Here is a 23,725-nt window from a genome sequence, read left to right as displayed (position 1 = left end):
TATTTTATTTCATTACCATCTTTAGGAGCTTCAAATAAAGGGTTTGGCATTATCTTCGATACATCTTGCTATCCCGAAGGTGTAAAAGGCATCTTCTTCTTCTTGCCTTTGCTGTTCTTCTTTGGAGCATTTAAAATTTGGGTAAATTGAGAATCCTTTGCCAATTCAGCAAAGAGATTTGTTGCTGTCCTCATTCGATTCTTGAACTGGTCATCAAATTTCTCTTCACTTTGCTGGTCACCAGTCTCCTTATGCCCTGAAGGCCGTGCATCTTGCCCAACACCAATATTTTCAGCTTGATATCCATGGTCCGAGCCTTGTCCAAGGTCAAGCATTGCATTTCCTTCATTCCCATGTGAATGTTCATACTGAGAGACATCGTCACTGCTTGAGTCCATCTCAGTGTATGAAGACATATTGCTATAATTTTTTAGCTGAGAGTAAAAATCAGCACTAGCACAAAGCTTTGGCTTGCAATCACGTACCTCGGGCCCACCAAATCAAGGGATTGAGTGGTAATCCCAATGATGGAACCATGAAACCAGCCTTTTTTCCATGGATGGGTGGTAATTCCCTAATTACAATTTAGTTACAACAGTAACATTTATTACAAAATTGAGAAATGTAAATTAGCTTACAATCTTGGACAATGGACACCTTCTTGACTCCAAAATTGGCGTCCCTTTCGGTATTTATTTAACTTAATTGAAGAAGAAGTTAATGTACAATGGGATTCTTCCAATCCCTTTCAAAATTCCAACTCCCCTTGCTGTCCAAAATGAGCAACAAGTCTTCAATCTAATTTTCCCCTTGATTCGAGCAGTCAATTGGCATTCACCCGCTTTAATGGAGATGAAAAATGTCCCAAATTCATTGATTTTCTGGTCCCTCCACTTGAATTTGATTGAAAACAGCTTCAGCCCGTTTGAATCCAAGTCTTGGAGCTTCCAATTTGTGGCATGCTTCCCGAGGCTACTGCTAAATCCTAATTTCTGCTACACATTAGGGTTTACAACAGAGAAATCTGAAATATCTCTACCTCCAATGATCTTGTAATCTTCAGAGCAAGGTTGTAGATAGGCTGGAAGATGAGAGAGAAAATTCAGATTTTCTTCATGAAGAATTGAAGAAAATCTGTCATTTATTGCTGCTCCCCTGTCTCAATAACTTGTAGATGCAAAGAACTGAAGAAAATCAATCATTTACTACTACTACCCTGTCTCAATAGCCTATATATGATGTCACCTGCTGTTGATTGGTCTTCTACCCCTATCTGTCTCAGAAGGTCCTCCAATGGCTGCAAATCAGACCAGTAGCGTTTCCTTTCTCTCTCTTACAGGCTGAATACACTAAAATACATCTCTCCAACCTCTAAAAACGTTTTTCAATCTTGCATGGGCATTTTTAACAAGTGGCAGTCTTCCCAAATGGTTTTTCTAGCATTATCCATAATTAAGTATTAATTTTCAATCTTTAAGTACTAAAATTAATCTAATAATTATTCCGGTGCCTTGATAAATAATTTGACTGGCCAATAATTAAATCGGCTAGGCAACTTCCATTCTCGAGTGTCTCTGCATAATCTTTGACCACCAAATTGGCATTAGGTACCATTAAACACCACTTGTCTAGTGTCACCAACTGACACTTATGGCCAAATGAATGACCAAGGCCAACAGCTGGCACCGGATACCACCGAGTACCTATGCGGCATAACTTATAGCAACATTTGCCTTTAACATCTCGTGATTTCTTCGGATCCCGGGCTTATAAATTTTCTCTAACCCCAATTACCATAGCAGCTAAGAAACACATTTCTTTGAATTTGAAACTTACAAAACGTTTCTTAAAGTACGAAACGTTTTTTAGAGTAAAAAACATGGGCGTTTTTTTTTTTGTTTTTGTGAGTTGGAATCCAAAACATGGTTTTTTTGACAAAAACTATTGAGCAATGTTAAACATCATGATGATGATGTGTAATGACTTGTGAGGGCTCAAGATTTTGAATGAGAGACTCATTTTTTAGTTATTGAACTTTGTCAATCTAGTATCCTATTGGTACGGAAAAAAAAAAAACTTGGTTATTTTGGATTATAGATAATAGAGCACATGTTTAGAGGTAAAATAGCAATGTCACTTGAGTTAATAGGATGAATACATGAGGATAACAAGGAAAAACCTTATGCACAACATGTGCAATACGCTACTAGAAGATAGATGGGAGTGTATATGAAATACATCAAACTTCAAAGAACAAAGCAAAGTTTAGGGTGGATGCATAGTTGTCACGTACGAAAGGTGCGATACGGCACGGTACGATAAAATACAGTACTGGATAAAATACGGTATGGTACGGTACGATACTCTCTATCATCCATGACCGCTGGTGACTTGTAGACTGGATGTACCAATGCGGCAAAACCATGGATGGGCTTATGCATCCACGTCCATCTCCTCTGTGCTATCTCTAAAACAAGTGCACGTTGTGTCTCTGTGATCACTATACAAGCACGTGCGTCCGCCAATGCCGCTCTAAAGAAGTAAACGAGAAGGCCCATGGTAGACCCCTCGCAATCACTCATACGTAACACCCTATAAAAGGAAGTCACGACAATAACAACAGCACGGACTTTTTGCCAAAACTGCTCATTAAGGCAAAAGCGCTATATGACTTTGGCCTCCTCTGTCTCATGCTCATCCCACTCATTCCATAGAGTAGACACCACTGTCTGGCACAAGGCGGACCGCACCTCATAAAGGCACTCCAGCAATAACCACATGTAAGCAAAGCGAGTTGAAGAAGGCTTCTTTAACTTAAGTGTGCTATGCTCACAATACATTGCAAGCACCTTTACCTTTACCATGAAGAATGTGACAATTGATGTAGCTTTGCGGACCACCCTCTTTACCCACTTGAGTTTCTCAATGTCCTCCATGAGCAAGTCCAAACAATGACTTGCACATGGAGTCCACACAATGATAGGGAACTCGGCCTCAAGCAAACAGCCCATGCGCCGACAATTCAATGCATTGTCGGTAAGAACTTGCACTACATTTGAGGGGCCCACCTACAACCACAATTTACAAATTACAAGTTATGTATAAATCAAATTTTAATTATGAATCATGATATTATGATTTATCATAATGAAAGAAAGTGAAACAAATTTAAAATGCAAATTGCAATGTATACCTCAATGATAGCTTGTCGAATGTGGCCGTAGATAAATGTGCCCGTCGTTTTTCTCCCCCTCTTGCCGATATCTATGACCCGCAAAAAGTAAGTGCCGAGTGGACATGAGACGAGTATGTTGATGATACCCTGTTTCTTACGATCACTCCATCTATCGGTGAGAATGGAGCAACCATATTTTATCCATGCGGCCCGAATAGGATCAAGGGCTGCCATAAGCCTCCACTCTTTGTCTTTTACCGGAGCCAGATGCGGATGTGGAGCCCCCACCACCAATGGTAGAGGCCTCTCCCGCATCGGTTGAAGATACGCCCACATTGGATGCTTCCTTGTTAGTAGACATAGGAGTTGGTGCCGATAAGCCACCTCCTCCTCCTCTTGTGGATCCCCCTCTTATCTTGGCGAGAATCTGCTCCGTGATGTTTCGAGGGATCTCCTTGCATGGAGCAACTTGCCCCTCCGTCTTGGAAAGATGTTGGAGAAGCCGAGTTGCACCACTTGTATAGCGCTTCCCGCAATACTTACAAGTCCAATGGTGGGAGTTGGAATTCTTTGTCTCTCTCTCCACATGGATCGCATGCAAATTCAAGGCCTCGTGCTTCTCACGAGTCATGGTGCCAATGATGAATAAAGAGGCCCGAGAGAGAGAGAGAGAGAGAGAGATGCTCGATTCTGGACTCTTGAAAGTTAAAAGGGAGGGAGACTCGAGAGGCTCGAGGGTCGGGGTAAAGTTGAAAGAGCAAGAGTGAGAGAGAGGGAATGGGAGATGAGAATGGCAAATGCTTTGATAGGGTACGGGGTAGAGGGGATGGGATCTGAGATTTGACTCTTTGAGAATGGCAAATGCTTCGATAGGGTGCGGGAAAGAGGAAAATGAGAATGGTAACTTGTAAGTGCTTGCTGAATTGGTATGGAAGCATGGAGGAGAGGAGCACCTTTTGTAGATGAGAGAAGGGTCAAAGTTCAAAGTTCAAACAGTCGATGTCTAAAGAGAGAAGGAATCTAAAAACTAGACTCTAAAGAGAGGGCTGCAAGCTGGAGCCTGGAAGGAATCCAAAAGAGGAGCATTAAGTTTTGCATGGATGATGGCTGGAATTTGGAAAAGCGTGGTGGGGTGAGGTATCCAAGGCTTCCCACCCCCCCAAAAAGCGCAAAGTGCACACTGCAACCTGTAGGAAAAGCACAAAACGTGGGACGCGGGGCGTAGGAATTTACGCGGAAAGAGCACGCACAGGCCAGGTGGCCGAAATAGGCCAGATTTATCGTACGAAATCGTACCATATGATACCGTACGGATCATACCGTACGAACCGTTTCGTACCACGTACGGAGGCAACTATGGGTGGATGGACAAACAGGCTCTCCATTCTTTTGTGTGTGTGTGTGTGTGTGTGTGAGACGAGAGAGAGAGAGAGAGAGAGAGAGAGAGAGAGAGAGAGAGAGAGGAGAGGGTAAAGATGCTCTTGAAATTGCATACTCGTCTTGGAAGTTGGGAGAGAGAGAGTGTGTGTATGTGTGTGAGAGAGAGACACTTGGAATTATGATAATAAACGTAAGGCTTAGGAGTTGGAAGATATTGTATGGTCTAGTCTTCAGAGGCTAAAAATAGCCCCTTTTTTTATACGAAATGGTACGGATACGTATCGTACAGTACGGTACAAACCATACGGAACGAACTAGTCTGTACGTAGTACGAATGCAACTATGCTTTAGTCTCATTTATGAGTTATTTATGATATATTATGATTTATTCTCGATTTTGGCATTTTGTCAGTTTGTTTTGAAATGAGAATCATGATGTTGCAACTTGACTCAGTCCATATTATAGATAGGCTATTTACATGTTAATTTAAATTTTCTTTGTATGATATGTATGAATCATAATGTTTGAGTTCTAAACCATAGTATAGCTTATTCAAAGACTAACTTTGGCATAAGTGATAAGTCAATAATGGATCATGCATATGTAACGTATAATGTATTATTCTCAATTGACTTTATTATCACTCAAGCTCAATTAGCCATTCTTTGTTTAAGAGAGAGTTCCATAGAGGTTTAGAACCTCTTTCCCCAGTCAAAACTATTAAAAATCCCTATATAAAAAAACCCGTGTTTCTTATTTTACCCCCACTTGAAAGAAACTTACGAAACACATTTTTAACATTTCGTTTCTAAACGCTTCTGGCTGCTATGCCAATTACACCTCACATGTGCAACATTCACTTAACCAGGTGATAAAAAATTAATCCACATGTTAAGTGAGGCTTCAAAAATACATGTCCTCATCACACACACCACACACACACACTCACTCACTCACTCACTCACACACACACACACACACACTCACTCACTCACTCACACACACACACACACACACACACACACACACACACTCTCTCTCTCTCTCTCTCTCTCTACAATTCTTCACCGGTTCTCAGAGAAACAAAGTTTCAGGACAAGATCTAATATGGATGCATAATTGAGAGAATAGGTTGGGCCTCCTACCCACAAAGATGCAATGTTACACAAATCAACATAGAAAGATTACCACCATTCCAACATAATAAGGATTCCCTATAATTGAGACTCTCCGAGCCTCCTACCGACCAAGAACAAATATCAAAGAGATATTGACATAGACAAATTACCACCTTGCCAACATAATAAGGATTCCCCATATTTTAGACTCTCCCAAGAGGAGAGGAACAGAGTTTTGGAACGGGATCTAATACAGATGAATGCTTGAGAGAATTGGCTGGACCCCCTACCCAAGGTGGAATACTATGAAGATCACTCTTGTTGATCCACACATGATGAGTATATCAGACAACCACACTACATGAATGCCTATACGTCCTATGCCATGAGAGTTGCTATTGGCCGAATCAGAGTATCATTACACACCCTTGATGCAGGCAGAGCAGCATAAATAGCCAGGAAAGGCAAGATGTGCAGGCTTTGCAATTGAGAGGTGGAAGCACAGGAGCATTACATTTATAGATGCCCAGTACAATATGAGATCAAAAGACACAATGGAAGTGTTTGAAAGGATGAGAAGGAGTTGAATTTGGCGTTTTCAGACACAATAAGGTGTTGACACTAGGCTAGAGGGGTAGATTACACTGTGAACATGGTGGCTACATATCGTACTCGAGATGGCGCACTTCTAAATACTATACAATAGTTGGAGTCCAACCCAAAAGGAACATTGGAGATATTGGCCAAGCCCCTTAGACACAATATGGAAGAGAAAATCACTGGAGTGCAGTCCAGATTGTGCGAAGATCCCCATAATGTCCTCAGGTTTAATGCTAAGGCTTTTCTTGTCTTCTTCATTGGTGTCCCACCGGGGCCCCATTGGGGTCCCACCTAGTTCAATGCTATTCTCAAAGGAAATGCCACTGCTTTTTAGAGAGGGTTTTGGCCCACATAGTCAATAATAGACTACCTTGATGAGAGATGCCTAGGTCTTCTCTTCCTAGAGCTACAGAGGAATCAAGAGGGCCTCCATACACAGAGCCAGAGATCCCAACCATAGATTAAAACTTATTCAGGTCCAACTAGCATACCACACCCCTTTCTCCCATATTATCCACTTGGGGCTCACAAATACAAAGAGCCTCAGACACCAAGGTCGCCAGAAGAGCAAGACTGTTTGGATATAGACCACCATGCCCATGTTAATCAGAAAGTACTCTGATATCTGCATGACATCATAGAGATGTGGAAGGCAGATTATAGAGCCTATGACATCGCGGAGCAAGTCCTTGTCACCCATATCCCATGTATGATACATTACAACTCCTCATACCCACAGGATCATATTAGTGGCTAATTACTCATTGCTCTTCATGATTGTTCTCTTTTAGCATGCTAGATAGGAACTAGATACGGGATGCATTTCATCCTTTTCAACTTTTAGAAAATACTCCAAAGAATGGACTTGTTCTAGCTTGATATATCTCATGAGCAATTTGGCCTTGAGTGTGCCTTCTACCCTTGCCCTCCCCTCCCCCCCCCCCCCCGCCCCCCAACCCCAGCACCCGCACCAAAGGAGCCTGTTTCCTTGTAGATTGATACATCTCATAGGCAATACCCCCTCCACTTTCCTTTTTGCCCCTTTCACCCCAACTATTCTCAAACATAGGCCTGACTAGAGCTAGATTAATCCATTTGATGCTCTCCAATTTATTACCCAATGATGCAGCTCTTTTCTTCAAAAAAGCATCTGTCCAAAAGATACGTCAGCAATAAACCACAACAAGAAATATCAAAGAATCGACCTTCTGAACAGGATTTGGTGGTTGTTTGGCTCTTAACAGTATTATTCCTGAAGCATCGAAACCCAACTCAGAATTTGCAGAAGAGTATCAATTTGTTTGAGAACTCCCAAAAGATCAAGACAGAAAAACAGACATTTGAACAACTACTCGCTCTTTTCACAAAAGAGGGTAAAATTTTGTGTCAATCAAAGCATAATTAGTTAGTAAACATTAAGCCTACTGCACTTTTAACACACCTCAGAGAACTGAGCTGGAAGGAGCAGCAGTGCAGCTGAAGCTGCTGCATGGAGATTCACTTGGTTCACCTTTGCAAGGTCCCAATTATCAATAAGTATATGAACCTTGAAACGAAAAAAGTGTAAGTTTGAATAAAGCCTCGACCATTGGTTTTATTTCAGCATTAAAAATGTAGAACACACATGCAACTTTATGTGACCGTTCTTCTTTCAATTGATATTTCACCTTTAGAAACAACCTAGGCACCATTGATGTTTCGCCAATATATTGTGAACATAGACACAAAAGCACATACAGGCTTGTGCAGTCGCCCACTTATATACAATGTTTGCCATGAAAGTATATCTTGAGCCAGATTTTCCATACTGATGACACCATATTTGATCATCTGTCATCATATGCAAGGTCCACAAATTCAACGTCGTGCTCTTAAAGAGAGAGCTTGCTTCAGCACTGCCTTGCACATCTCACATGTTTTTTAATTGGAAGCATGGATGTTTAGTGATACTAAGTACTCAGTTGTTGTACCTTCCCTCTCCAAGGAACAAATGCATTGAAATGCACTCCGGCACCAAGCTTCTCTGCAATAGTTGACACCTGTAAAGCATTGAAACCTTTTAAAAAGAAACCAATTATTACAAAAACATTCTTTCTTTTAAACTTTTCTTAGTGTCAGGTTTTTCTTCAATCAAACCATATGAAATGATATTGACCATTTTAAAAGTGGAACGGACCAACCTGACAGCTCAGGGAATGTGTTGCTATAGCATAGGAAAGTAAGGAGTAGATCTCTATTCCCTTATGCAAAATAATTTTTTGTCAAGAATGAAGCTGGATTATTACCTCCCTTCAAAACGGCAGCTAATGCCTAATACTCAGTATATCATTTCCTATGTACTATGCCATAGGGGGTTTTCAAGTGGTTATTGTGGTATGGGAAATGTTGGATGGTCTGAACATCTTGTTTGGTGGCTGAGAGAGAGAGAGAGAGAGAGAGAAAGATATATTAACATCCAGTAAAGACCAAATTGGCATATGAGACATCCATGTACAAGAGAATATCCTCATGGTTTTAGGGGCAAACAGAGAGAGAGAGAGAGAGAGAGAGAGAGAGAGAGAGAGAGAAATGAAATGATATATTCACGTCTACAAAAGGCCAAAATGACCTATGAGACCATGAGTTACAATCATGTGTATGATGGTACAACTGTCTGGGCAAAATATATATGTAGCACAAAGCAAAATAAGAAAGGAAACTAACTATAGCTATGTGTAAAACATAGAGCTCTATCTAGTAACAATGAGCTCTAAATGGTACAGTCTCATGTGGGTATGGAGGACCTAGCTCTAGCCCGAGCAATAATCCCTTGTATCCGCCTATGAAGGTGTCGTCGGTGTCTGTGCCGAGGCCTAGGACATCTGGATCGGCTAAGCTGAATGGCTCGATCAATCAGTACTCCTTATCTGTGTGTGGACCATGGCGGTGAGAGAGGCTCTGGTGTGGACTGTGGCTGTAACTGTATTGAAGTCTTCTGAGTCTCCTTTGCAAAGAAGTCTGTGAGCTGCCTCTGTGAAGGGCCTCGACGTCTTGGGGCAGCTGTACTCCTGAGGCGCATGTCACGAAGCCGTCGTATCTCAAGAAGAAAGAGGCCAAGGCATCACTTATCGGTAAAATCCATAACTTTGTATAGTGGTCCAAATCCATCTCTAAAGAGACAGTGGAAACGACCACGGACCTCATAATATATTCGGCAACGGCAAATATAATGCTCCTCTGTCTCTGGCTCTAATTGGCATATCTGGCATATGCGCTCCTCTGGTGGGATGGATTTATATCTGCTAGTCTCAATCTCTAGCTGATGCGAGGAGGTACGCAACTAGCCAATAGTACATCTGATCCCATGGGAAAGGTAGGTGTCCATGTATCTCGGGCGAACAATAAATTCATCATCTATAGTATGAAGGAAATGCACACGGTAGAAAGCCATCTTTGTCCCTAGTTCCTGCCCTAGCATCAACCATGTCCGCCTGATATCCAACTGGGTAAGATCCATCCTGATGATCTTACAAATCTCTAACCTGCTCAAATCAAGAGATGGTGCATCAAGGGAGTACTGGAAGGGGGGTAACTTGTCCATGCTAAAGCCATGTAGCTCAAACTAGGCCGACATCTGTGCATACCAACATGAAGTATCACCCTCTCTAGCGAGTTGCCTCAAGGACTCAAGGGCTAACCGTGCATATTTGTGTCTGGGCAAGTCCCATAGGCTATGTATGTATGTGACCGATCGGGTGAGGGCCTCTACCACAATCGGTGTAGCTCCTAGCTCGGCTCTGATGATCTCATGTGGCAATGAGGCCTTACATCTGATCATCCTGGATATCATGGACACTAGGGGTTTCTCCACCGACCTCCATCCGTCATAAGTGCGCCTTGATCTGCTACGGTGGTCAAGACTAGGCCCCCATATCTGTACTCCATAAAGTAGTGTGGATGTGACCAGTGTATCAAAGAACCATAGCTTGGTACGGGGTTCTTGGAATTGCACCTGTGAGCACATCCTCTCCAAACCACCTAGTGCTGTGTTTCTGCGAGTCAATCTAGTATCTGTTGCCTCTCGCATAGAAAAGGTGGGCCCTATGAATAAGACTCTTAGGTACGTATAAGAATCCACATACTCCAGCTCCTCAAATCCATATGTGAATTTAGGTGCTGATCTCCTGACCCATTGTGGTGTAGTATTAAATACCATCACCACCAAGGTTCGCTGAAAGCCCACTATCCAAAGTATAGGAGTGTAGTGCATCCAAGTGTCTCTGTAGACCCTCTAGAGAGTCAGCTATCAATACAATGTCATCTGCATACATTAGGAGAGGTATCCAAGTGCTAGCTAGTAGAGCTCCTCTATTTCCTTTTTTCCACAGAGAGGGGGCATCCCTACTTCACCCCAATGGTGGAGTAAATAGGTGCCGAAAGGCCCTCAAATGTCCGGACTCTGCCCACAACTCTCTCATACAGTGCCAAAATACCCCAACTGAGCTCTTTTGGTACTCCCATGGTATGCAATCTATTTATCAGCCAGTCTCTCGGTACTGTGTCAAAGGCTTTGCGGAAGTCCACAAAGCAGCAGTAGGTCCGTCAGCCATGGGCCCTTCCCTCCTCAATGATCGCTCTGAGTGTGAGGATGTGATCCAATGTGGAGAAGCCTCTCCTAAAGCCAGCCTATCCCTGGGCTATAAGACCCCACATCTCTGCCCACCTGCTTAACTCATGCTCAAGGATGGAAGCATATAACTTAGCCAATGTAGAGAGGGAAGAGAGAGAGAGAGAGAGAGAGAGAGAGAGCATTACGGAAAAAAAAAGGGGAGAGAGAGAGAGAGAGAAAGAAAGAAAGATATATTAACATCTAGTAAAGACCAAATTGGCCTATGAGACATATCCAAGTACAAGAGAATATCCTCATGGTTTTAGGAGAGTGAAAAGTGCAAAATCCTATCTAATGTGAAATGAGCGTGTGCACCATCATCTAGGCGAGCCATTAGTATATACAAGTATGTCCATCTAGGGACATGAGACTATATGCATGTGAGATACAATAATGCCATGCAGTCTATAGAACATCCAGTGAGGTTTCTTTTCCTTTTTTGTCGGGGGGGAGTAGGCTCCTGAGTATCTCATGGGTGCAAGAGCTCACATAGTGGGCCAAGTACATCTCATGCCCTTGTCAAATCTGGGTGACCTCTCTCTGGTGTGAGAAGGGCAGCATCTGACTAAAGACGTTGGGTCATGTCTGTACTACTGTAGGGACACCCCTCTTGGTCTCACTGTCCCTGTGTCAATATGTCCTCCAACCACTGCTGCCCCCTGATAAAACTATGTCATGGCTATCTGTCATACTCTGTCCCGTGTACCTACCACTAGTAGGAATGCCCTAACTCTCTAGATCTCCAGTATATAGCGGAACAAATCTGGTGTGCTCATCATCGACTCTATGGTTTGCTGCCCTTGGAACAATGTGTGATCTCTCTTGTGACTGGGCATATGCGCTACATCTGCATAAGAATTGCTCCTCCGTCTCTACCTCCTTGTGGCAGAGTCTGCATATCCTCTCCTCTTTAGGGACTCATGAGGCTCTAGGTTTCTCTGTCTCCAGTTGGTGTGATGAAACTCTAAGTTGGCCGATGGCAACTCACATGGCCTGTGGCATGTAACAATACATATACAAGGGTCTCATGAGATGAATCCATACTCGGTGAGGCTCATGAAAAGATCTCTGTAGTACCACATCTTTGTGGGAAGAGGGGTCAGGGGAGCCACCCAGGTCTTGTAAGCATGTCTCTGACATGGCTCCTACTTCATGATCATGTTCCTCTCTGCCCATGGGAGCTGGACAAGAGGTGAGTGATACTAGAAGGGGGGGAGGCTCATCATGTTGATATCATATCTAGCAAGTAGCTGCTCCACCTCTCACACCCTTCACAGGCCATCTGTCGAGAAGCCACCAATGCTCTCCCTGGTAACCTATCAGATATCATTCTCTGCACTCCCTGTATAAAAGTGATGATATGAAAGAGAGCTTCTAGCTCCATGGATGGCGTAGCAAACTCTGCTCTAAGAATCTCATGTGGCACTAAGGGTTTGCTACATATCATCCGTGTACAGTAAAATAATCTGGGGCCTCTATATGTGTCCAGACTGATGTAGCTAGGCCTGGGGCAGACGGTTGCATAAGAGCTAGAGTGACCAGGGTATCAAATAGCCACTGCTTGGTATATGACTCCTGTAGGCATGTTGGATGACACCGTCTCTCCAGAAGTGCCAATGATATGTATCCTCTGGTGAGTCACTCCTGTGCTGCCTGCACTGTGGAAAAGCAACTTGACACGGCAATAAAAGTGTCTCCTAAGTAAATATATGAGCTCACCACCTCCATTAGCTGCCCATCTGAAGTGAAAGATGATTTCTTGTGAATCTGAGACGATGTGTGGAAAATGAGAGTCTTGGTTCTCCCGCTTGTTTTCGAGATTTAATATAAAAGAAAATGAACACTTAAAGCTGAAAATGAAAATTACTCACAAAATTACAGCCATGAAAATGTAAAAGTAATGGAGACAAGATTGAGGGTTGAAGATGGGCAACCCCCCCCCCCCCCCCCCGAAGGAATGTATTTCTGCTCAACCCAAGTCCCTTAGGAAAGGGCTCAGTTAAAATCAACCTGAGAGTGAGGAGAAGTAATTCTCACTCTCACAAGATCATGCAAAGATGTACAAACACACATGCATTATCTATTATGCAATGATAAGAACTGATTTCTTTACAGTATGAGAGAAGAAAGAGGGGAAATCATCCTTTCTTCATCGTTGATCAGCAATACATGGATAGGGCTTGCTTCTTGTTGCTAAAATGGAAGAAAGAGCTCGAGAAGGAGGTGCTGTAATGAAATTACAGGCTTGCTGTCCTGTAAAACAGCAGTGATAGAAGAGGGAATATGGAGGAAATTGATAATGGAGAAGTGGGGGATGATGATGGGGATGGATGGGGTCAGTTTCTGGCTATATGTGGGTTCTGTACATGAGTTTACAGCAAAGAAAAATGATGCTGAATGAAGAAAAACGAGCTCTTATTTATAGGAGAGGGAAGAGCTTGTACAAAAGGGGAAAGTGGAGTAGCACAAGACAAGTGTCCAGCCACATGTTATGAGATGTGACAAGTGGTGGGACACTTGGAAACTTGTGTGACAAGTGTCTTGACACTTGTCTCTTCTCTATGGCCTTCCTTTTTGGACTGAATACTGTCTTTTTTTTTCGTAAAAGGTAATTATATTAATTACGAAAAAAATACTGGATTACAAGATACATGATGACACAAAGCCATCATGTGAAGAGGTTTTCTCTTTCTCTCTCTCTCTCTTTTTTCTGATTACAAGATACACGAGGGCCCTAGGCCAACGTGTGGGGAAGCCTCGTAGTAATGCACTGAAAAAGTTACACCAATCATGGCAACGACCCAGAGGCAATTGCCATATGCCACGGATGCAAATCCTCTCGAGGGAGCAAGTCGGAGTGTCGGATGATATCCAGCTGCCAATGCAAGAGCCCTTTAAGCCTGGCAATATGTCGGGGTACATTAGAGGCCGAATCAAAGAGAAAAGCATTGCGCGTTGTCCAAATGTGCCAGCATCCCCAATATCTGAAAAAGTGAAATAAGATCTTCTCATGCAACTGTGGCGGTGCGGAATACATCGGGCGCACAAAAACCCAATCGAAAGGAGTTAGCGAGGATCCCACCACCGCGCGCCAAATGTGCGACAAGAGCGACCAGATATTCTTGGCGAGCGGGCAAGAGAGAAAACGATGTCGGGCCGATTCCGCCGGTGTGGTACAGAAGAAACAATTGCCATTCGAGATGCGACGCTTGGCAAGGGCCGAGGCCAGAGGAAGACCACCAATCATTACCCGCCAAAGAAAAACCTTGCATTTGAAAGGTGTCTTATTTTGCCAGCCCTCCATCAGCGTTTTGTGCCACCATGACAGCGATTTCCGCAGTCCCCAAACAGTGTTAGCTTTCTCTCCCAGCCATTGGTGATCTTGAACAAGAAGATGATACACCTGATTGGTGGAGGCCTTTTCCAGACTCAGGCGGCCTGCAAGATCCCAGTCCTGCCAAGGGCGATCCACCGTCAAGGCAGGAAAGGGTTGCCGACCCTGAAGCTTCGACGAAAGCAGCTGCCACAAATCACGGTATCCACGCGGGATCTTAAAGAGTCGCCGAGCAGTCCGAAATGAGACGAGGACATTGCGAGTAGCAAGGGTAGCATCCGCAACCGACATCACACCTAAACGGGCCATGCGATTAAATCTTGGTCTGAGTTGATGTTTATCTTCCCATGAAAGGAGTCTCGATACTGCCAACAATTCCAGCTGAAAGGAATTAGTCTGCAAGCGGTCCCCCACTGGGTGCCAGCGGGCCTTTTGGAGCACTACTTTCCAAGAGGCGACCAAGTGCAGTAACAACGAGGAAGAGGGACTGGAAACACGAGAGTCAGCATTAAGGACATGCCACCAGGAAGCCCGAAGCCGTGTGTTGCCATGGCGGAGCCCGCTGTCCTCAAGAAAATAACGGGCTATGATGGACCAAGGGTGGTGATCCACACACATGGCACGAAAAAGGGACCAACGGAGAGCTAACATATGAGTGTGTGCATCCAAAATCGCTCCGCCACCCATGCGCTTAGGGGTACATGCGTGTGACCAAGAAATCCAGGAAATACCGGCCTGCAGTGAGTCCTTCTTCCATAGCATGAAACGGATGGGCTGAGTGAGGGCCTTCAAAGTAGTAGGCGTCCATGGCAACAATGGCAGGAAATACGTTAGCATTGGAAGCATGATTGTCTGGGCCACTTTGAGGCAGACATGGAATGGCCACGCTTGCGACTTCCAATACATAAACTTTGCTGCCAATTTTTGTGAAATCCACTCCAGCAGGGCTTTTGGCCGTACATCCACCCCCAATGGGTATCCAAGATGCCTGACAATGGAGCCACAGGAAACCACCCGGCCTTGCCAGCCTAAGGACTGCAAATCAGGCTCCGTACAACTGAGAAGGGCTGACTTAAGGGCATTGATGCGAAGCCCAGAGGCCTGACCAAAGAGTGTCCAAACATCTAATGCCCTTCGAATGTTGTCCCTGTCCGCCTGCAAAATCATAAAGGTGTCATCCGCCAAAGATTGGCTAACGAAGTGCTGACCCAACGGAAGAGACAGACCGGCCAGCTGGGCAGAGGCTGCCATGGAGGATAACATTGAAAGGACCGGGTGAGTCGCCAGGGCAAAGAAGAGAGGGCTCAAAGGACAACCCTGTCGGACCGAGCGTGCAAGGACAAATGGCTCTGTAACTCCACCATTAAGCATAACTCTGGAGGAAGCCTCAGCACTAATGGTGTAGATCAATCGGGACATTCGGGTACCAAAGCCCATAGCCGACATGAGGTCTGCAATGAAAGACCAGTCCACATAATCAAATGCCTTTTCCAAGTCCAATTGGATCAATACCACTTCCTGACCGGAGTGCCGCGCATAGTCAATGGCCATTTGCACATTTAAGATATTATGCAGAATGTTGCGGCCCTTAATGAAACCATATTGGAGAGGATGCACAATAGCTGGAAGGTGCTTGTGGAGCCGATTCGCCAGCACTTTGGAGTAGATTTTATACATGGAGCCCATCAACGAGATTGGTCGCCAGTGTTGCAACTTGGACGGCGAAGGGACCTTTGGAATTAGTTTGATAAGGCCTTCTTTCCATGAGGAGGGCATGACCCCCGTTTCCCACACCTGCTGAAACATGGCCACCAATGGCTTCGCCAACTGCGTGGCCGAGGTCTGAAAGAATTCATTAGTGAGACCATCCCAGCCAGGGCTTTTATCATTCGGCAGGTGCAACAAAACATCCATAACCTCGTCCTCGCAAATATCCGTCTCCAAAGCGGCTTGCATATCAACTGGAACCTGCTGGCGGACCAGATGATAGAAGACCGCACGGGCATGCGTAACCTGGCTAGAAGGCGAGGAAGAGGAACCAAGAAGATCCATAAAATAGTTTCTGCACATAGTGACAATGGTCTGCGGATCCGTGACCATGCGACCTTCTGAATCCTGGAGTCTGGTCATATTTTCGCGGGGCGGAGATGCATGCAAGGCGCGAAAGAACTTATGAGACTGGCAGGAGCTATCTTGCATTGTGTCCATCAAGTTGTGCAGCTTGGCCTGTTGATAAGATTTCAACTGAAACACTTGAATAAGATGGGCCAACCGCCTCTCCAGAGACAGCAGAAAATCATCATCAGGGGAATCCAGGAGCAAGGAACGGACCAAGGCCAGTAAGTCTTCGGCTGCATGTCGACGTCGGCGGCAAAGCGAGGCATGATGGATCCCATACTGGCGAGCAACCCGCTGCACATTAGAGAGCAGCCGTGCAAATGAAGGCCAGCCCTCAGAGGCGAAGTCCAATAAGAACCTCTCAATCAACTGCTGCATATAGCCCTGGAAAACTGAATGCTTCAGATAAGAGGAGTTGAAACGTAAAGGGAGCCTATCCAGGAATTGCACAAAAGGTGCAATAGAGTGTGCCCGCATCTCAAGCTGGAGGGGGAAATGGTCCGACAACGCATATTGCCGCAAGACCTTCATTTCCAGCATGTCGGGAAGAAAGTCATCGCCCTGCATGATATACATTCTGTCCAGCCGCGACCAGGTAGTTGCATATTGTGCGGAATGAAACGTAAACCCTGAAAACGAAGGGTGAAGCCACGACCAAAGATCTTGCTTGAGCACGTGCAAAGCAAAAGAACTCCACACCCGGCTTTCCGGCGTATCCATTACCGAATGCCCTGAAGTGGACTGAGAAGAGTCGACACACATATTGAAATCTCCCATCAAGAATCCCCTTCGGCCGAGTGACATGGAGCCCTGCAAAGTGGACCAAAGATTCCGCCGGGATGCGGGATCATTCGGAGCATAGAGGCCCAACAGCCATAAAATCTCGCCTTCAAATAAGACTTCGATCACCAGAAAGCGGCCCTGCACATCATTTTTAACAAGGACAGGCTGATATTTCTCATGGACAATCATCAGCACGCCCGAATAGTGCGTAGCATGGGTCCCTGCATAAAACAGGCGGAATCCATGACAATCCATCACTTTTCCTGCTTCACCGTGACTTTTGTGCTCAACTGCACACAATACATCCCACTGGTTCTCATGCAAGACGGTCCACATGGCATGTTGCTTATGGCGAGAGCAAATGCCTCGCACATTCCACGTGGCTATCTTCATGTATCCTCAAAGAAGGAAGTCAGGAACGAGGCACCTGCTGCCTCGATTTCACCTTTTCTGCGAGAGCATCCAGGACACCCTCATCCAGAAAATCAGCCAATACTGCAAAAGAATTCTGGCGACCTGCGTTGGAGGTAGAAGGGCAATCCACTGCCTTGGGAGAGGGGCGGGGATAACGCCGATCCCAGGGTGTAATAACATTTCCTTTGGCATCGAACGCCAGCTTGGCAGGTGGGCCTCTGGGGCCGTCGGTATAGGCTCTCCTTGGAGCCTGATTGCGGGGGCCCGACGGGGCCCTAGGACGCGGAGCCTGCTGTGAAGTGGCCATTTCTTTCCGGCGCGTATACGTGCGCACGGAATCCTGGGAAGCGGGAGGCCCAGGATCCGCCAAGCCTGTATCCAAGTTTTTACCTTTTTGAGGACGTGCCTCAATCCAGTCAGTACGACGGGAATCCACACTTCGGACCTGTTGTTTGCCTTTGTCCATGACATGAGGAGACTGAAGGGCTTCCTGGGGCGTGGCATCAAGCAGCATGTCGTCCTTGGGCAGCACAACCTGCGCATCATCCGAAGACGATTGCTTTTCAGGGCATTCGGCCATGAAATGCCCCAATTTGCCACATGAAAAGCAGTGGCCCGCAAAGTTGCCCCATTTTAAGCGAAAATACAACGGATGCATGCCCGAACAATTGAGGCGAAGCCAAGCAGGCCTTTTCCTGGCCGTGTCCCATAGCATGCATAAACGGTTGCGGTTCATCGCCCTGAGGCTTGGGGGAACCAGCACTGTTCCCACAACTGCCATTGCATCCTTCAACATGGGCCAATAGACCGCCGGACAGTTTTCCACCTCTACCCACACCGGGCATTCGCGTTGAAGCAGACGCTGGAAGTCGGCCATGGGGCGCCATGGCACAACATGAACCAGGCGGCGATCAAAGAATAGCGGCAACTTGGACAGGAGCTCAGCGCGATGCGTTTCCGATTTCAGCAGGACCTCATAAAACCCGCGAGGTCCAAGGAAAATCTCCTCAACCGACTCCCCTTGCAATAGATGGTGCAACCACTGGCGAATATGCGAAAGCATTGGGATCCTGCCAGTGAAGAAAAGAATAACTGCACGGTCATAGAACACCGAGAAGGATCGCAAGACGGATTTGGGGTCCACCGTGGCTTCCAGCACATCATCCGTTCCCGCAACAGAAAAAGATTCGGTATTATGCTGGACATAATCGCCAAGCAGAGTATTGGCGAAGTCCAGCAAATGCTCCCAGTCGATTTCCTGCGAATCCACCGGATCAGAGGCCACTTGCGCATAGGAGCGTTCCGGAGGACTCATGGGCTCATCAGGCGTAGGCTTGGAGCGTTTGCCGGCAGGCGGCTGTTCAGAACTTGGCGGCAACTCCTCCGTGCATGGCACCATATCTTCCGGCTCCTCTGCATCGGAATCAGGGCCAAGGGCTGCCACCGTCTGATCAAGAAAATCCAAATCCAGGCCAGCCATACTGCTGTCTTCACACAGAGGACGAACTCTCTCTCTCTCTCTCTCTCTCTCTCTCTCTCTCTCTCTCGCCTTCTTTATATAGATCAGTGGGCACGCTGTTCAGGATGCCGCCTCTCTGACAACCGCCAGGTTTAGGGTTTACAGGAGCTGGACTCCGTTCTTCAGGCCCTATATGAAAATTTTGTGCACAGGTGCAGTAGCTGTGAACTGGCTTCTGGCTCTCGCAGTCGTTCAGTCACCTGCCACAGGAAGGAAGGAGGACAAAGATCCTCCTCAGGCACTGCCGCTCCTGAACTGTGACTGCCGCAGGCCTCCAATCTGCCACGTAGCACAGTCGCAAGAAGGCGGGGCGCAGGACGATTTGGAGAGTGCCAGGCGTAGACGGAAGTGGTAATAGAAGGCAGAGGCGCAGGCACGGACGCTGTAGCTCCCACGTCAGATGGCGACGGCAGGGTCCCCGACACGCAGGACGAGCGCGGGTCAGGCAGCCGACGACCGCGCGAGGCGACCAGGCGACGACATCGCGCTCCCCGTCACGTTCCGCGCCATCGTCGTTCGCGCCCCGTCGCTCTCTCTCTCTCTCTCTCTCTCTCTCTCTCTCTCTCTCTCTCTCTCTCTCTAACCCCTCTCTCTCTCTCTCTCTCTCTCTCTCGCTCATCGACTGAATACTGTCTCTCTCTCTCTCTCTCTCTCTCTCTCTCTCTCTCTCTCTCTCTCTCTACAGATGAAGATTACCATGCTGACTCAGTCAAAGATAGCTGGCAAAGTTTTGGTGGATTCCATAGACTGAGAGGGAGATACTCCATATTCTTTCCTTATTTTTCATTTCTCGTTTCAATTTATCATGTAGATCTAGACATAATTTTGTTTTTCTTCTCTGATGAGAGATGATGATACCACTTGTATTGGTTATGGTCTCATAGGCCATCCTAGCCTTCTAGAGACATTAATAGATCTTTTTCTTTCTCTCTGAAATTGCAAAGACTGGAATTGCACTCTCTCTCTCTTCCCCCAACCTCAAAAACGTTTTATCCACTTGCATGGGTAAGTTTTGCCAAGTAGCAACCTTCCAAAGTGATTTCCAACATTATTTTGTTTTATTCAATTAATTTTCAAAATATCAACTTAGAATATTAATTCTAAAAATTAAGTTAATAATTATTTATGGCTTTTTGACCAACAATTAAACTGACTAGGGCAATGTATCACTCAAGTTATCCTCAACACTTATCACCCAGTAACTTGTATTAATTAATTAATTAATGTCAATTCCCTAGTGTCACTATTGACACTGTTAAATTCCCTAGTATCAATGTTGACCTTGATGGCTAATTAAATGTTATAGGCCAAGTTTTGACACCGAGTACCACCTAGTATCTATCAAACATAACTTATTACAAATTTTGCCAATATCACCCACTCATCATTGAGGTTACTAAGGTCTAATTATCACTTAATTGTCTTGCTTTTCAAATATGTATCTCACATATGCTCAACTTAATGATGCCAAAGTTAACCACTAAAAATACATGTCTTTGTGACATCCCAAAGAACTAAAGGGAGAAGTTTGAGCGGCTTCCAAACAACAAGTGTTCGTTGGCTATAGCTCTCAGTCAGAGGGGTACATGATTTATGATCCCATCTCACAAAAGGTCTATACGAGCCAAAATGTGAAATTCCTTGAGTTTCCAGCTACAAAGGGGAGATGAGAAGCACCCTATTCTTAGAGATCCACGTGAAAGTTGGGCACTTAAGCCAATGCCTATAGAGCTTGTCTCTTGAAGCTCCATTTACAGATGAGGAGATTTATTCTCTACCAAATTCTCCGCCAGTGGATGTTCCAAAGGCTTCGACAGATGTAAAGCAATGAGGGGAGTATCAACCTCCTCCTTATTGGGCTCGTGAGACACTCCATGATGCAAGGATTGAGGGGCTTTCGAAGGAGTAGCGATCATAGGATGGCTTGCGGCAATCTCGAGGAAACCAAACACACTCCATCAAGTTGTTTTGCACTAACTATGGTTTGATGGTCTGATCCATACAGACAGGATAGGGAGCCAACATCGGTAAAGGAGGCATTACAATCTAATCATTGGCAAAAGGCCATAAAGCAAGAGTTGGAGTCCATTGCCTGGAATGGCACTTGGTAACTTGTGTCTCAGTCCACTCATAGAAAGGTGATTGGAGTCAAGTGGATCTTTAAGACCAAGTATCTCAATGATGGCACACTCAATAAACACAAGGCATGGTTGATTACCAAAGGCTTTGCATAGCAACCAGGTGTTGACTTCCGTTATAACTTTGCCCCCACTACTCGCAAGGCTTCTATTCGAACAATCCTTGCTCTAACCAACTAGAGGAGATGACCGGTTTACTAATTGGATGCCAAATTCACGTTCTTAAACAATGACTTAAAGAAGATCCGTGTTAAAAAGCCTCCTAGCTTTTCTACCTGAGATGGTAAGGTATACAGGTTAAAGAAGGCCCTCTATGGCCTTAGACAAACTCCCTATGCTTGGAATGAGAAGATAGACTCCTTCCTTCAAGACGGATTGGAGTATCCAAGATCTACCTCCAAACCACATTTGTACATCCACATGTCAATTGGCGGGCACACAATGTTTGTGCTTATGTGGACAATCTCATTCTCACAACTGACCATGCCCAGATGGTCCAGCAAACTAAGCAAGCACTGCATGAGAAGTTTAAGATGACAGATATCGGGCTTATTCACTTTTTCTTAGATCACGAGATATAGCATTGAGCGGGGGATCTCTCTCTCCCAACAATAGTATGTGACGAGCCCTTGACCACCTTTGAGATGTACAAGTGTTGGACCATTTTTACTATCATGGATCAAAATTGGAAGGCTATGGCTCACGTAAATTCTTCATTGTCATATGCTTCCTGTTGTAGACAATCAATTGAGCCATTGACTTCGCTTCTAAATACTCAAATGCATTTGTGCTTGCAAGTTTTATGAGTAAGCCTAAGCAAGTTCATTGGCAGGCTCCCTTATAGATATTCTGGTTCCTCAAGGGGATCCCCAATCTAGGCCTGTTTTATCTAGCAAGTATAGGTGGGTCAGCTTTGATGTTACAATGATGGATAGATTCACACACGGCTGATGATGTTGATCACAAGTGATTGACGATAAGCTATTGCTTAAAGCAACAAGAAGCAACCTACAGTTGCCTTTCATCTACATAGGCTAAGTGTTAAGCGGCTTGTTCTACTACTTGTGAGACCATCTGACTTCGGAGGTTGCTGGAGGAGCTTATTTGTTCACAAACAAGGGCTACCATATTTCTATGCAACAATGAGTTGCATAGCCTTGGCACAAAATCCCATATTCCATATTAGGATGAAGCACGTAGAGATCCAATATCACTACATTCGTGGAACATCTTGGATGGGCCCATAGATGTGAAGTATTGCAAGACTGAGGACAATCTAGCAGATTTGTCTACCAAGGCTCTTCCTCGAGCTGTTCTTCATCAACATTCCAAATCCCTTAGTCTTATGCCACGTCCAATATCTAAGGGGGGGTGTTCGAGATTTCCTCACCTCGCGGATGGATACAAGCATGCACATGGCATTTTAGGGCAGTTTATGCAGTCATACCATGTTTAGGAGCATGTTGGGCAGCAGTTTTGCAGTTGTCAGCAGTTTGGGCAAGATTCCAGGCAGATCAGGCAGGCTAGACAGAGTCATCACATGGCAGACTGCATGTTTCCCAGCAGTTGTTCATTATTTTATTAATTTATTTTCAGTCGACATGATCATATTATTTTATTATTTTCTGCCTATTTAGGCAGGCCTGCCTTCTGGTCATAATCACTTCGTCGTTCGTGCAAATTGAGGGAAAGTGCCCCTTCTAGATATCTGCCTTCCGTATTCATCATTCATTCTCCACAACCTTCAGCATTTTACACTCTTTTTTTCAAGAAGTTTAAATTAATGTATGGAAATATTCACATCAGGCCTTCAGGCCAACCAAGCAACAGCACACATAAAGCCAAAAGGCTATTAGAGGAACATCCTGCAAGAACAAAAAGTCTCCAAAAGGCTGTCAAGTTTCATTCCATAGGACCAATGAAGGGTACCATCAAGAAGACACAACTAGGGTTGAGCAAACAATATCCATACATGGAGTAGCCACCTATCCCATTATAATGCCAATTGAAATCATAGAAGAAATCTGCCATAAAAACAAGCCTCACACTCATCCCACATGGCCATGGATACCCAAGGCTGAATGAAAGATAAAAACATTGCAAGTGCGCCAAATGTGCCAAAGACAGTCCATCACATAAACTAAAAGAGGCAAGGATGGTGAGATTGTAACCTGGCCAGCATTCCTCTCTCTCTTTTTTTTCCGTAAAAGGTAATTGTATTAATTACGGAAAAAAGGAACAAGATTACATGATTACATGATTACAAGAGACACAAGGGCCCTAGGCCAACGTGTGGGAAATCCCCGTACTAATGCACTAAAAAGGTTACACCAATCATGGCAACGACCCAGAGGCAATTGCCATATGCCAGGGATGCAAATCCTCCCAAGGGAGCAAGTCGGAGTGCCGGATGAGATCTAGCTGCCAATGCAAGAGCCCTTTAAGCCTGGCAATATGTCTCGGTACATTAGAGGCCGAATCAAAGAGAAAAGCATTG

The 23,725-nt window shown here is 45.1% G+C and overlaps 1 protein-coding gene and 1 pseudogene across 9 annotated transcripts in view; both read right to left on the bottom strand.

Annotated features, from left to right (window-relative positions):
• Positions 1-23,725, bottom strand: part of LOC148038724 (translocator assembly/maintenance protein) — a 101,116-nt gene that overhangs the window by 14,903 nt on the left and 62,488 nt on the right. For 8 of the 9 annotated variants that reach the window (XM_087674559.1, XM_087674561.1, XM_087674562.1 and 5 more), the window contains 3 exons: positions 8,245-8,313; positions 8,012-8,104; positions 7,716-7,820 (listed from right to left, as the gene is read on the bottom strand). In XM_087674559.1, coding sequence (XP_087530685.1) covers positions 7,716-7,820; positions 8,012-8,104; positions 8,245-8,313 — 267 coding nt within the window. The remainder of the gene's footprint in view (positions 1-7,715; positions 7,821-8,011; positions 8,105-8,244; positions 8,314-23,725) is intronic. The other variant, XM_087674567.1, reaches the window with a different exon arrangement.
• LOC148038725 (uncharacterized) lies at positions 9,039-10,469 on the bottom strand (annotated as a pseudogene).

This window comes from Lygodium microphyllum, chromosome 3, assembly GCF_053477565.2.
Source record: "Lygodium microphyllum isolate KBCC chromosome 3, Lygodium_microphyllum_v1.1.10, whole genome shotgun sequence".
Classification (NCBI taxonomy): Eukaryota; Viridiplantae; Streptophyta; class Polypodiopsida; order Schizaeales; family Lygodiaceae; genus Lygodium; species Lygodium microphyllum.
This window is presented reverse-complemented; position numbering and strand designations above follow the sequence as displayed.